The sequence below is a fragment of the Pseudonaja textilis genome, chromosome 1 (assembly GCF_049901715.1).
Source record: "Pseudonaja textilis isolate UNSWEBS1 chromosome 1, rPseTex1.2, whole genome shotgun sequence".
Lineage (NCBI taxonomy): Eukaryota > Metazoa > Chordata > Lepidosauria > Squamata > Elapidae > Pseudonaja > Pseudonaja textilis.
The window spans coordinates 24,345,180-24,360,684 of record NC_141990.1 but is presented as its reverse complement, the minus strand read 5'-3'; the positions used below and the strand labels follow the sequence as shown (position 1 = coordinate 24,360,684).

General features: G+C 39.4%; 1 protein-coding gene and 1 long non-coding RNA gene across 2 annotated transcripts in view; both read right to left on the bottom strand.

Moving 5' to 3' along the window:
• RAB10 (RAB10, member RAS oncogene family) overlaps positions 1 to 7,334 on the bottom strand; it is a 33,139-nt gene extending 25,805 nt beyond the window's left edge. The window contains exon 1 of the mRNA XM_026708428.2: positions 6,476 to 7,334. Coding sequence (XP_026564213.1) covers positions 6,476 to 6,602 — 127 coding nt within the window. The 5' untranslated portion in view covers positions 6,603 to 7,334. The remainder of the gene's footprint in view (positions 1 to 6,475) is intronic.
• Positions 7,335 to 9,457: 2,123 nt separating this feature from the next.
• Positions 9,458 to 15,505, bottom strand: part of LOC148127529 (uncharacterized) — a 48,437-nt gene continuing 42,389 nt past the window's right edge. Inside the window, exon 3 of the long non-coding RNA XR_015742737.1 lies at positions 9,458 to 9,875. This is a non-coding gene — a long non-coding RNA (uncharacterized LOC148127529). The remainder of the gene's footprint in view (positions 9,876 to 15,505) is intronic.

The window sequence follows — 15,505 nt, the reverse complement described above, 5'->3', positions numbered from 1 at the left end:
TTTATTGGCTGCCCATCTTACCACAGGGCAACTCTGGGTGGATTGTGCTAACATCCAATTTATCACAACACTCAGCCTGGTTTTCTTGATAAATGTAAGTGGGGGAAGGATTGTCTCAAAATTGCTTCCAGCATCTTTATAAGTGCAATACATAATAGTATTTCCAAAGAGTTACTTATATACAAAATCTAAAATAAAGCTATAATTATACTGTATTAGTAATGAGAAGAATATCTGGTAGCTAATGAGCCAATTTATATTGTAATTAAAAGTTGTCATTAAAAAGCATTAAGCAAATGATGCTTGAGGCAAGTAAAATAAACCTCCATATGAAGTGTACTTAGGACACTTCCTTTCAGTAACTCTCCAGTAAAACGTGACCAACGCCAACAGTAATAGATCATAACCCAAGATACATGGGTTGAAAATAACTTCTCTGGACTCCTAACATAAAAGATGTTATTTGATAATATAGTACAATATGGGGAATCCTTGATTATGTTCAATTTTGCTTTTGAAGTCCAACTTGCTGCTCTATCAGGGAACCTATGTTGACTTGGATATTTTAGCACTGGAAGGTATTTATAGCAATCCTAGCTGGGATACAGAAACCATCTCCCTACTCTCAGCATTTAGTTTAAAAACAAGAGCAGGACCACAACTAAAAATAACACTGTCCCAATTCATTGGCAAGCTAAATGATGTGCCAGAAACTTAATTTTGAAGATCCAATGTCACCTTGAAGTAAAGCATCAACCACTGTATCAAATTAATACATCTGAAAGATGTACTGAGAATTACAGCACTCCTAAAATTTCCCCAACCAAATCATTAGGAGACTGTTAAAACTTGCTAAAGGGCTTTCAAACATAGTGAAGTCTGAAAGTATTTGCATATAACAAAAAAGTACAATAAGAATAAGGTATTATAAATGCTAATAATGGGTATTTAATATACATGCCCAGCTAGAGCTGGTGCAGAATGCAGCAATGTGCACAGTTCTGGAGGTCCCTAGGATGACACATATAATAGTGTTATTACTTCCAAGTTCAATTCAAGGTGCTGGTTATTACCTTTAAAGTTCTACATGGCATGGATCCAGGGTATCTGAGGAGCTGACTCACCTCAAAGGGACTAACCCACTGCACTTGTGCCAGTGGAAAAGGCCTAGTACGAACCCCAAGAATTCCAGTCAAGGAAAAAGGCCTTTTCTGCTGTGGCCCCAACCCTGTAGAACACTTGGCCAACGGAGATGAGAAATGCACCCACCCTTTTGGCCTTCTGGAAGGGCATTAAAACTTGGCATTGCTGATTTGCTTGAGGCCCCAAAGGGGTGCTCACTGCTGGAGGTGGTGTTTGTAATGTCTATCCCTTGATTCCTGGTTTTTATAGTTCTTTTTAAGTTGCAGAGTTTTAAAATTTTAACTGTTTTTCTATTTATCTTTTTATGATCTGTAAGCCACCTAGAGTTGCCCTAGTGGGGAGATAATGACCTATAAATTTAATTAATAAATAAAATAAATAAGCTGACAAATACCCAAAAACTAGACTGGAGCTTTTACTAAATGATGTTTAACAAGACAGTAAAAGCAGGTAGGAGGTTCTCTGTATTAATATAAGTTTCTATTTATTTATTAAATGTATAAGAATGTTCAATTCAATAGCTTTGGACAAAGTCCAATAATAAAATTATTATTAAAAAAGATACCAGTAAAAAATATAGTCATTCTGAAGAAGCAAAACATATTCTAAAAACATCACAGCACACAGGATCTGCCAGACAGTCTAATGTAAGGCCCATGGGAAAAGCCAAGTTTCAAGAGCCCTTTTAAACACACTCAGGTAGAGGTTAGACCAGGGTTACTCAAACTGGTCAGTATCGATATCCCCAGGTCGAGGGAACTATCAAAAAAGTCAATAGATATCTGGGGATCAATAAGTGGTTGATAAATAATAGATGGTTGATGGGGTTCAATTTGAGGTCTCCGTGAAGCTGCACGCCAGTTCCTAGTACTGAAGATGAGGTGGTTAGAAGCGACATAGCTTTGATTGGTCAATCAGCAATGAAAGCAGCCTTGAGTTTTGGGGTTGATGAACAAACTGAAACTTCATTGAGGAGTTAATGAGCTGAAGAATTTGGGGACTCCTGTGCTAGACAAAGGAAATACTGAAGAGCAGGTGTTATAAAGAATACATTACAGATCCTTAGCATTACACAAGTAGGCCTCAAATTACAATGGCAATTTGGGACTGGAATTTCCATCCCTAAGTGATATAGTTGAAATCACAATGTCAGGTGACTGCATTGCTTAGTGACAGCAATTCCTGCAGTACGTTTTGCCATTGTTAAGAGAAGATGATGGGTTGTTAAGTAAATACCTTGAAACATCTCGCTGGCTTCCAACAACCAAGTCAGTGGGAAGATTGGCAGGAAATTTTAAGTCCCAGGTGGCTCATAACCAAGCCTGAAGGCAGGTTAGTGGCTGCTGACAGGTGGGAAAGGATGCACAAGTATCAGGAAAGGTGTGGCATAGGTATAGCAGAACTTGGGATAATTGCTGCCAGATGAGAGAGAAACTATTAGGGTGCATGAGTGATGGGGAGACAGTGAGGCCTGAGGAGTGTGCACAGACACGGGAGATTTAACCGAGCAGCTTGTGACCTTCCCTGCTAGCTTCTCTATTGACTTTGCTTGTGGGAAGCCAGCAAGGAAGGTTGCAAATCATGATTCTGTGTTCACAGGACACTGCAATTTTGCAACTTCAAGCTCGTTGGCAAACATCAAGATTGTGAACTCAAGAGCTTTGGGTCAGATGGAAGTTTGAGAAACAGCTGCAGTCACCACTTTCAGTGCCAGCAAAACTTTAGACAGTCGCTGAATGAATGGTCATTAATGGAGGACTATCAGTATGCTTCAAAAGTCAGAGATGGAATGTTTTTAAACAACTATTCCAATCTTAGCAAGTAAACCTGATATTATTAACCTTTATGCCATCAAAAGGAAAGGCTTTCCAAAGCTTCTTTCTGTGAGCAAGAGGGAATACTATGCAACTGATAACCCCATAGGGATAGATTTTAACTTATGACTATAATTGAGCCCTTAAATGATTATAAGTTGTCCCAGCCATTAAGTGGATCACTATACGACCATACCTTTTTTGTGGCAGTCACAATGAACCCACTTTAGGCAAGGAGTGTTTTTTGCTTGAAAGTGGAAGTAAATCCATTTCCAGCAATAAATAAATTAAAAAATAAATTGCAGTCATGTGAACCCTGGATGCTATAAAATGTAAATGCTTTTAAATGTGGATTGATTGCCAAGTGCCCAAAATGAGATCATGTCCCTGCTGGAGAGTGCATATGTGGCTGTCAGAGCTTTGAAACCAGTTTGTAAGTAGTTATGGAGAGGTCTGTTATAGCCTTGGATACTAAGATAGTTCTGAACTTATGGCTGGTTGTTCATTTAAAGTTACTATGGCCTTGTAAAAGATTGTTTCCCCCATGGTCATATTACCACATTTTTGGACACTTGGCAACCAGCTTGCATTTATGAATGACTGCAGCATCCTGTGGTCACATGATTGCAATTTGTGACTTTTTTGCTAGTTTCCAGTAAACAAAATGAATTTGCTTAATGACTGTGATTGAAATTCCAATCCCAATTGTGGTTTTAAGTCAAGGATTACCTATAAGTAGTAAATTTAAATTTTAAACTAGACAAAACTAGAAAAATGAATATTAGAAGTTATATTTAATGTCTAAAACAATAAAGTTCTGTCTGTATAGCAGCAATCAATTGTAAAAGTATCTATGTTAACTCTAAAAAAACAAACTGCCAACTTTTATGCATCTCATTAAGGAATTTTTTTCAGTGAAAGCTTCTGGTAATAAATCTATTAAGATCAAAAGCCACTACATATTATTTTATTTAAATTTATAGCTAAATTAACAGGAGCATGCATATTATAATCAAGATGCAATTACCTTCAGTAGTTTTACGTATTAGTGTACATACTACAGGATGTGGATTGACTCTAAGATGGCTTCTCCTTAGAACTTTGAAAAACATCCTAAATCTATAGATTTTCTTACAAACAAATCCATTCACTGTATGCAAACTTGAAGAAATGAACATTAACTGCTGCCACTAATAAAAGTAAAGTCTTTCCCTAGTCAGACCTTTCAGAAAAGAAATCTATCTCAATGAAAATTATATATGATTCACTAATAAATATGGTTATTTGCCATTCTACATACTGTTCAACGTTAGTGTCTAGCTGTGAATTTAAGTGAGAATAGCTAAGATGATGTTCAAGGAGTATTTATAATTAAAAACTCTATGCATAAAGCAGTTTTTGGCCTAGTCTATATAAATGTCCTACAATAAGGTTATATGATAATTTGGATTCAAAAGCAAAAAATTCTTAAGAGCAGTATGGACACAAACATAGCACTCTCTGTATAGTAACTCTGTGAACCAAAGATGTCTTTTCTTGGGTCTAACTGCAAATCAATCTGCATGTAATCATAAGAAAAGGCATGGCTGTTTTAAGGAGCTACAGGTAGGTGCTATATTCATGCCGGGAATGAACTCAGAAGCCCCCTTTTGCCTTTGAATTGGAAGAGCTGCACAGTCCTACAATTTTACTTTCATATTCAGCTGAAAGTCCCCAGCACTAATAGCACTATGATAAATTGCAGCAGTGACTAGCAAATGATACCATCAACCTGTACTTGTAATTTGAGATCTTTGGAATATTTTGCTAAACTAAAGTATGCAAAGCAAAACACAACAAATAATTTTAATAGGTTCAATTCAACTGAATTCTTTTTAGGAATTTGAAGTATCTCTATAGAGCTGTGATGGCAAGCCTATGGTACGTGTGCCTGAAGTGGCATGCACAGCATCTCTCTGGGTGCGCCAGTTGCCCATTGCTCTTCCGGGTTACCCTGGTCTTCGCATGTGCAGGAGCGCCAGAAACTGGAAGAGCAACTCCCTGGCACGCATCTGGCACCAGGAAGCTGAGCTTCCAGTTTCCAGTGCACACATGTGCACTGGCTAGCTGGTCTTCATGCATGCGTGCAAGAAACTGGAAGACTAGGTGGCTAGCACACATGTATGCGCCAGGGAGCTGCTCTTCCGGTTTCTGGTGGTCCCCACCATGTACATGCTCCAGTTTCAGCACTCGGTGCCGAAAAGATTCACCAACACTGATATAGAGGTTTCTGTATCCTCAGCATTAATAGGGTTATGTAGTAAAGCTTTCATTCAAAACTCATGATTTAATCTTACAGAATGGTTATACAATCTGCCTAAGTCACAATATTTTTTAAAATGGGTTTTTTTATAAACCAATAATCTATTTCCAGCCGTGAAAACTTTGAGTTCTCAAAGAACAGCCACTGAAGCCCAGCACTAAAATAAAACAAAAACTGTTTCATACATTTCTAGATTTCCAAAAATCACTACCACCTCCTTCATAGAGGAATTTCTTTCCTCCAAACATCAGAAGTAGGGCAACAGCCATTAACCTGTATACATGAATCAACTAGATGTTCATTTGGGACACAGAGTAGCAGTTAAATGTATGTAACAAATATGAACAAAGAAATCAGGCACAAAGGACAATATATATTTAAGAAAACTAGTATGAACAAGCAGTATCAACACTAGGGGGTGTGGGAGAAATAGAAAACCTTGGATGATGTTGAGGTCACTCCCAGGAATGAATGTGGCATTGGTTAGGTACAGTGGTATAAAGCCATAGTCCACTAACAACATTAAAGAAATAAGAGTATGCTGTACTGGTGTTAGCAGAAGGACCAAAGGGTGCTACTGATCACTGTGCTACAGTTAGCATAATGTATTTAAAACATTTTTGCTTTCCTTTTCAAAAGGCCAGGGCTATTTGAATAAGCACTGCCCACTGTGCAGCTGGAATGACAGCTAACCTTTTTTTTTTTCTTATGGAAGGCTGAGATTGCAAAATATCGACCCAATATAGAAGGAAGAAGAAAATTCATGAAGTCAGCAGCTACATTACCACAAAATAAAGATTATTCCAGAATGGATTGTACTCTGAAAAACACTAGGTGAAAGGTGGACTATCCTACATTCAAAACTGAAAAGTATAATGAGACAGAGACAGGAACAAAGGATGCCTAGGCAAGATATTTGGGGTGGGGTTACCTCATATAATAAACTTCCTCAATCTAACAACCCCAAACTCACATATTTTGCCCTTATCGGCCTTGGAAAAAGAATTTATCAGGGGTGGGGAATGGAACCGACATTACTACAGGCGCACCTTCATCACCTCAGAAAAAGAAAAAACGAAAGAGAAAGACGAGATGGAGGAGAAAATACAAATATTACATAGGAAGGGCACAAAAGAGGCTCTGTGGGGGAAAGTCGGAACATTTAAAAAAAAAAAAGCCGCGGGCGCAATACTTGGCACTCCCAACTCTCGCTCACCGATGGTGGAGATGAACGTGGTGTTAAAAGCATCATCGGAGAACCGGAAAAGCACGCAGGTCTTGCCAACGCCCGAGTCGCCGATCAGCAGCAGCTTGAAGAGCAGGTCGTAGGTTTTCTTCGCCATGGGGGCCCCCCCGCGCCGCGCGCCACTTCCTCGCCAGGCTCTGCCTCAGCAGGCGCCGCCGCCGCCTTGGGCCCTCCGAGACCCCTCCGTACTACAACGCACAAGGCCGGGCTCCGCGGCGGTGGCGAAGGAGGAGGCGGCAAGCTGAGGGAGGGAAGGGGAGGCACAAAATGGCTGCCTTGGTGACAGCGGGCCGGGCCGGGCCGGGCAGGCAGCAGCTGTAGAGGGACTTGGCTCCCGGCAGAGCTGCCTCACGGGTGAACAGCGACGGCGGCGCTCGACTTCATGCCCCCTCGGTTCCCTCCTCAGGCGAGCGCTTCTCGGTTTCCTTACTCAGTCACGCTCCGGACGGGAGCAGGCCGTACGCACGAACAGCCGGGCCGAGGGATTCAGTGGACGGGTGGGGCGGGGTTACGCTCACGCAAAGGATGAGGAAGGGCGCGGGAGCGCGCACGCTGATTTGGCGGCCGCTCCCTTTCTTGCAGACAAGAAGTTGCTCCCTGACGTCAAAGGATATGAAAGGACCGAGGGCCAACCCTTCCGCATGCGCAGCTGAATTGGCGAGTTGCTACACACCATGGGAGGTCGTTCTACGCCTGCGCGAGTCGGAGTGCTGCTCCACGCACGAGAGTGCGACGTCTCCAATCGTCGTAGAGCGGCGTGACGCAAATGGCCAGGGAAACTCCCGGAGTTTAGAAAAAAGCGATGGGGATTTTTTGTTGTTGCTCTCCCAAAATGAAGGTTTCGAGGGAGGCGGGATTTGGACGCTTATAACTCTTCCTTCGCCCATGATTGGTGGAAGAGTGGATCGGAAAGGCGGGGTCATAGCGTTGAATGGGAGCGGTTCAGTATGGAGTGTGCGCAGAGAGCAGGATTGTGACATGTGCGATCCATGCCCTTCCCCTCCCCCTCTTCTTTGGCTCAGGTAGTGCTTAGAATTTGAGAAGATTTTTAACCTGACCTGAGTTTAAGGAATGACTTGCATTTTCCCTCAGTAGGTTTCCACTTCGGTCTGCCTGGGCTTGCCCTTCTTGCAAGGCACACGTTATTCAAGTTTACTTATTTCATGTTTATATTGACCACCCCAAACTTTATGCACTCTGGGGCATACAATACACTGAAGTAGAGTCTGTAGAGAGTCTCAGTTATCCAGGTCACGGTTGTCTCAAAAGGTGGCTTTTCAGGAGGTAACTGGACTTCGTTGTTTTTTTCTTCTGAAGATGTTTCATTTCTCATTCAAGAAGCTGCTTCAGCTCTTGACAGGATAGTGAGGAATAGAAGGATTTATAAAGGATGCAAATGACCAGCTGTCTGTAAAGAATATAAATCCTTCCATTCCCCACCATCCAGTCAGAGCTGAAGAAACTTCTTGGATGAGAAGCAAAACCTCTTCAAAAGAAAAAAGTCCAGTTGCCTCCTGAAAAACCACCTTTGGGACTTCAAATAATACGTTAAAGCAACTGAAAAAGTAGTTCTCAGCAAATACAGACTTCCAACAAAGATACAAGCCACAGTCATTTTCAAATAGTGTTACTTTCACTTCCTTCTTGAAACCCAAAAGGTTTGGAGCTGCCCATATTTCCTGGTATTAATGTTGCATGAGGTAGGGGCTTTCACACAGAAAGTCTGTGGCCTGGTTCACATTCCACGAACGTCACAAAGAGTGGGGGGAAAGAGAAAAAAAACCCCAACATACAGGCCTTAGATGGTGTAAGCAGACTGGATTTTAGTGAAGCAATCTGGGTTATCAGTCCTTGTGTTCTATACAATGACAGTTTCTAGGTCATCTGCCAAGGCATCCTCTTACGCAGCATGTAACCATATTCTAACCTGATGGTGATCAAGACAAGAATAACTTGTTGAGTCAACCTGGTCAAAGTGTGATAGTAATTGATTCACTGGATGTAGCTGGGCAATGCCCATCCACTCACTTGTGTGCAGCTTTCATCTGATTTCCTGGAAGAACCAAGAGTCCAGGAGGACCTCAGGTTACAAACCAATTCTTTCATGTGAAGAATAAGCCCAGTCCACAATATCACTGGGTCAGTTATTGTTAAATTGCTGAATTGTTTACTGACAAAAAATAGCTCTTTCTTGGAAGGATTTAATCTGAGATTGTTTTGCTCCACCCAAGCCTTACAGCCTCCAAATACTGGTTCAGAACTTCCATGGCATGACTGGTTCAGTTGGAGTAGTGATGTACTATTGATATCATATACCTCTGGGTGATCCCTTACCCTGAATCAACAGATGACCTGCTCAGGGGTTTCAGGTGGATGTTAAATAAGGTTAATGATCTGGTACTCTAAGAGTAAGACAAGATCATTTCAATGTGGTTGTACAGTAATTTGCCTGTAGTTCCACTATGGGAACTGACCTGTTGTAAATGTAAAGTTTTCTTTCTCTTGTCCAGTTCCATCCTAGGTGGCGGTGCTGATCTCCTTTTCGTAGCTGAGGGAATCAGCATTGTCCAAAGCAATGGTGTGTTTCAAAAAAAAATTTGTACCAGTTTGGAGATTGATTCACATGCGCATGCGCAGTGCTCAAACTCTTCCCTCTGAATCAAGGCTGCTGAGCTGTGCAAGTGCGCCTATCGTGCAAATCACGCACATGCAGGGGTCAGAGACGCCCCTTCCCTGGTGAGCTGTGCTGTTTTTTAGGTCAGCTGAGGTGCAGCAATTTGCTCTGCTGCATGAATCAGCTGAGCTAATAAACAGCAGGATATAGGAGAAGTGAGAAGTAAGAGCAGGAGCAGGTGGATGGAGCCAGTCAAAAAATTTCCCTATCAGAATGTCAGATGGTGCTCCATTCAAAATCCAAGAAAGAAATACTTAGACTCCATTAATTAGAGAAAAGATATCTTTTACTGGAAGTCAAGTGATAGCAACAAAAGAATTCTGAATCTGAGAAAATGAACGCGTAAATCACATATACAAAGTGATGGCGACGTTCCCACCCCCAATAGTTCAATTGGCTCATCCAATTAAAAGTTGTATATAGCATCATGTGGGCATCTCCAGATGGTGATGAGGCCTCTGTCCGTTGACCTTGACATATTTTGATAAAGAGTTGCGGCTGCGCATAGCATAGAAGCCTAAGCAAGAATCTCCCCCCCGCAACTTATACAATTCTGTTTTGTAACACCTCCACCTCGCTGCCCATAACCATGTACCCCCTCCTCCCCCCGTTACTTATGACAGCCGAAAGATGCAAAGCAAAGTAAGAAAATCTTGAAGGCTGACATTCGGCCCTTCTTCAAAAGAGGTGTTAGTCCTATAAAAGATAAAAATAGGAGATAACAGAAAATATACATGTAACACCATAATGCTATATTTTAGGGTTTATCAGGATATTTAGTACGAAATACCTTGACAAGCTTAGGAGCTCTAACATCCTTCTTATTCACCCATTCGGACTGGGAAGGAGGAAAATGTTTCCAAACAACCAAATATTGGAGTCGACCCCTTTGTTTTCGAGAATCCAAAATTTCTTTAACTTCAAAATGTTGTTCACCTTCAATTAGCAATGGCATTGGGGGATCAACCTGAGTCGGTCTCAACTCGGAGGTATGTTCAGGTTTTAATAAACTAACATGGAAGACAGGGTGGATCCGTCAGAGGGTTTTAGGTAATTTCAGTTGGACTGCCACTGGGTTCACAATTCGTTCAATTGGGAAAGGTCCAACATACTTAGGTCCAAGCTTTTTTTGTGTGTGGTCTGCAAATATCTGGTGGATAAAAAGAGCTTGTCACCAACTTGATATGGTTTTTGTGGAGTTCTCTTTTTATCTGCAAATTTTTTATGGGCTTGATGAGCATCATCTAATGCTTTACGGGTAACCGGCCAGGTAAGCTGGAGCTATGTTATCTATTCATCTAATGACTGAATGTTAGGTTTCTCCTGTGGAAGCTCAGGTATGGGTACAAAGTTTTGTCCTGAAGCCACTTTAAATGGAGTAAACCCAGTACTACTATGTACCTAATGTTATATGCCACCTTAACAAATGGCAGTAGGTCAGCCCAATCATCTTGCTGCTAATTTATATAACATCTAAGATATTGTTCCAATACTGAGTTAGTTCTCTCAGAAGCCCCATTGCTTTGTGGGTGGTGGGCAGAGCCCAATAACTTCAGGAACTCCTTTCAAAAGTTTGAGGTAAACTGGACACCCCTGCCTGAGATTATGCGTCCAGGAACCCCATGTAACCTGTAGATATGTAAAATAAACAGTTTAGCCAACGTTTTTGCAGATGGGATTTTCACACAAGGTATGAAATGTACCAGTTTGGAAAACAAACCTGTTACTACCCAAATAACTGTATTTCCCACACTTTCAGGTAATTCCACTGTAAAATCCATAGAGATTTCCTTCCATGGAGCAGTTGGTCTAGCCACATTTTGTGGTAAGCCTGCTGGTTTACCAGGAGGCCGTTTGGCTGAGGCACAGATAGGACAGCTAGCCACATAAGTCTCAATGTCCTTTTTCATGGTAGGCCACCAAAATTGCCTTTTAACCAAGTGTAAGGTCTTCACGAATCCAAAATGTCCAGCAGCTTTAGAGTCATGATCTTGCTGCAATATTTGGTTTCTCAGCTTTGCTGGCACATATAATTTGGCCCCCACCCATGCCAATCCATCTCTAACTGTACAGTTATTTGAGTGAGCAAGGAACCAATCATCAAGTTTTAGAGCTTCTTTTAATTGTGCAGTTAAATCATTTGATAAATCAACTTCCTTTTTTTTCTGGGCTCTGGTAACCACTGGAGCCACCAACTGTTTGGTTGGGACAATAGGCCATACCATTTCTTGGTGAGCACTATTGAGGTAATCTAGATAAAGCATCCGCCATGAAGTTCTTCCCCCCTGGAATGTACTTCAATGAAAAAGTGTTTAAAGTACTGCACCCAGCGAATTTGCTTGGGAGACAGCGTCCAAGGTGTTTTCAAAACCTCCAAATTTTTATGATCCATCCACACCTCAAATGGGTTTTTGCCCCTTCTAGGAAATGCCTCCAGGTTAACAGAGCCCAGAAAAAATATATGTGATTTACACGCTCATTTTCTCAGATTCAGAGTAATGTCAGATGGTGCTCCATTCAAAATCCAAGAAAGAAATACTTAAGACTCCATTAATTAGAGAAAAGATATCTTTTACTGGAAGTCAAGTGGTAGCAATAAAAGAATTCTGAATGGAGGGCGGAGCTGATGTCGGGACGGTACAGCTTGCAATCTCGGGGCTCTGAGATTGCAGCCGATATCTTGGTTGGTCCAAATGGACCTAAACCATCCTGTAGAGGTGGTGATAGTGAAGGGCACATCCTATGGATCCCAGGGACACCGCAAAGTCCCTGGTTGATTCAGGAGAAGTCCCTTTTGCCAGCGGTGGAGAGACAGCCCCAAAGCTGCTGAAGTTGGGACAGCTCCGGAAAGGAAGAGATTGAAAGAGAAAGTGTGTCGGCTGGGTGAGAACTTTTTTTTTACTAATATTTTGAGATTTGAAAGGACACTCTAAGAATAAGAAGAAATCTGTAAGATTTTTGACAAAATTGAATAAGTGGCGATTTTTAAAGAGAGACGTCAAAGTGAGGCTTGGCTTTTTATTTCTTTACTTTTTTTACTGGACTTTTATCGCGACTTAGCAGTTGTTAACTGGACTGATTTTTCCTTTATATATATTCTTTTTTTTCTCTTCTCCTTTTTGATTTTTCAACTTTTTAGATTAGAGGGTCCCTTTAGTTTTTCTTCTTCTTATATATATATATATGTGTGTATATACTCTCTCTCTCTCTCTTTTTTTTAACTTCTATTACATTTTCCCTGGGAAAGGAGGGGGAAAGTGAGAACAAAGAAACTTTGTAACACTGCCAACTAGAGGCTTGAAAATATTTTATTTGAAGTTGAGAGAATTGTGAAAGACTCCTTTTCAAGGACATTGCAACTTGATAAGATAGAAGGAAGAGCATGGGTGAGTGTTATTACAGGTGTTCTTCTGGACTTCTATCAACAACTAAATACTTGAAGCTCAGCTTTGAAGCTTGTGGAGAAGAGAGTCATAACAAAAGCCTTGGATAATTAAATAAAGTGCAGTGTGGTTTTTTTTTTTTATTTTCTTTTAGCTGTGCTACCCCTCCTTACCAGCTCTACTATAAACTTTTATTTTTGTAATATTTTTATGTTCCCTTTTTATTTTAAAGGGAAAGCCTCATAATTTTTCCTTTTTCTTTTTTTATTGGGACTTTTGCTTCTTCCATCCATGTTTTTGGTTCATTCTTATGGTTTTTTTTATTATTGAGATTTTTCAATTGGATTAAGGTGTGAAGAACTTGAAGAAACTTTTCTTTTATTTTTTCATTCTTTTTATTTTTTTCTTATTATTATTGGGCTTTCTTCTTCTCCCTATTTTTATCCATTATTTTGGATTACAATTGACTATTTCATAATTGGTTCAGAAGAATCCGAAGAACTCTTTCTTTTCTTTCTTTTTTTTACTACTATTGGGCTTTTTACTTTTTACTATTTTTATTTTCCACTTTGGATTATAATTGACTACCTTACTAATTGGATTAAGATCTAAAAGAATTTGAAGATTTTGAATCGTTCAAAATGAGTAGGAAACTCATATCTTCTGGCGCCTCAACTTCTACTTCTGCCTCCCCACCATCTGGAGGACAACGTTTAATTCAAACAATGTTAAAGCAAGATAAAGAGCAAGAAAAAGTGACTCTACAGATGATTATGCAAGGAATCCAAGATCTCAAAACAAAATCAGATACCATTGAAAACAGAGAATATTGAACAAAGAATAGAGAATATTGAACAAAGAACAGGGAAGACTGATGAAAAAATTGAAAATATTCAACAAATGATGGCGGAGTATGATGAGAGATTCCAAAAAATTGAAGAAGAAGATAAACAAAGCGAGAAGATTGGAAACATTGACAGCAGATTAACAGTGGTTGAACAAGATAAAAGTGGGATGCTGAAGTAGGAGATGGACAGGTCAGAATTCTATCTCAGATTTCAAAACGTAAAGGAAGAAAAAGGACAAAACTTAGCTGCGATAATGATAGAAGTTCTGGCTGAAGCCTTGGAAATAACAGAGGAAAAGATGATGGATGGAGTAGATGAGGTATACCGAGTCTTTACAAGATATGTGATGAGAAACAACTTACCAAGAGAAGTTCACATCAGATTTACAAAAAAAATCCATTAAAACACAAATATTACAAGTGGCAAGAGAGAAGACGTTGAAATACAAAGGCAAGGAGATTGTGGTCTTAAAACAAATACCTAGAAGAGTGAGAGAGATGAGAAGAGAATATCAATTCCTGACTAAAATGTTATTGAAAAATGAGGTGAATTATAGATGGCTGATTCCAGAAGGACTAATGTTTACATGGCAAGAACAGAGACACAGAATTGATTCAATTGAGAAAGCAGAACTTTTCTATGCAGAATTTTTTGGAAGGAGAGAGGAAGAGGTAGAAAAAGAGGTCTCACTAATTGAATTCCAAGAGGACCAAATGGGGACTGAAAAAGAAGAAGGAGCAGTAGGTGGACAAGTGGAGATCAAAGAACAACGTGAACCAAGATCTACGAGAGCTGCCAAACCTAACTACAAAATATAATCATGGAAGAGAAAAAAATGATTACAATGAATATAAATGGACTTAATTCAGCTGTTAAAAGGAGGAAATTTTTTCATAAATTAGAGAAATTAAAATTTGATATAATTTGTTTACAAGAAGTACATATTAAAAAACAATATGAACAATTGTTGGTACAGCCAAAATTAGGGAAAATATTCACTTCTTTGATTCAATGTAAGAAAAGAGGAGTGGTTTTATACATTAAAGAGACTATTCCAGCAAAATTGATTTATACTGATGAAGATGGAAGAGTATTAATGGTGGAAATAATGGACAATAATATGAAAACATTCCTGATTGCAATTTATGCTCCGAATGATAAACAAGAAGAATTCTACAAAAAATTACATATGAAAATAATTGGACTGGACTATGTCAATATAGTTATGATGGGAGATTTTGATGGAATTGTAGACAATAAACTGGACTATACAGCAACAATAACAAAGCAAAATAGAAAGACTCTCCCTAAATCCTTTTTTAACATGATAGATGAAATAAATTTAAAAGATATAGAGAGAGAAAGAAATACTAAAACCAAACAATATACTTTTTATTCAAATAGACATTTATCATGGTCCAGATTAGATATGATTTGGATCTCAACAGAACTAATATCTAACATTCAAGAAACAAACATTGAAACAAGTACTTAGGCAGACCATAATCCAATGACAATTAAATGGAAAGGACAAAAAAAAAGATCGAGATGGACATTAAATAATACTATTTTAAAGGAAAAAGATTTTACACAATGGATGGAGAAAGAATTGGCCGTTTTCTTTAGAGAAAATAAAAAAGAAGATACTTCAATACAGAATGTCTGGGACACAATGAAGGCATATGCTAGAGGCTTGATAATAGACTATATAAGAAAAAAGAATATCAAGAAAAGGCAAGCCATTAAAGTTCTAGAAGAGGAGCATAAAAGACTTGAAAAAGAACTACAGAAAATGCCACAGAAAAAAGATATTAAACTAAAATTGGACATAATTAAACATAAAATGGGTCTAATAGAGAAAGAAGAATTGGCACAGAAAATTAGAAGTGGTAACAGAACTATTTTGAAGATGCAAATAAACCAGGTAGATGGTTAGCATACAAATTGAGAAAGGAGAAAGAATCAAGGAAAATATCACAATTAATAGATGATCAAGGCCAAGTTTGCTATGGTAATAAAGAGAAAAAGGAAATTATTCGAGACTTCTACGGGCAACTATATAAGCAAGAGAATATTGATGAGGAAAAAGTCAAAC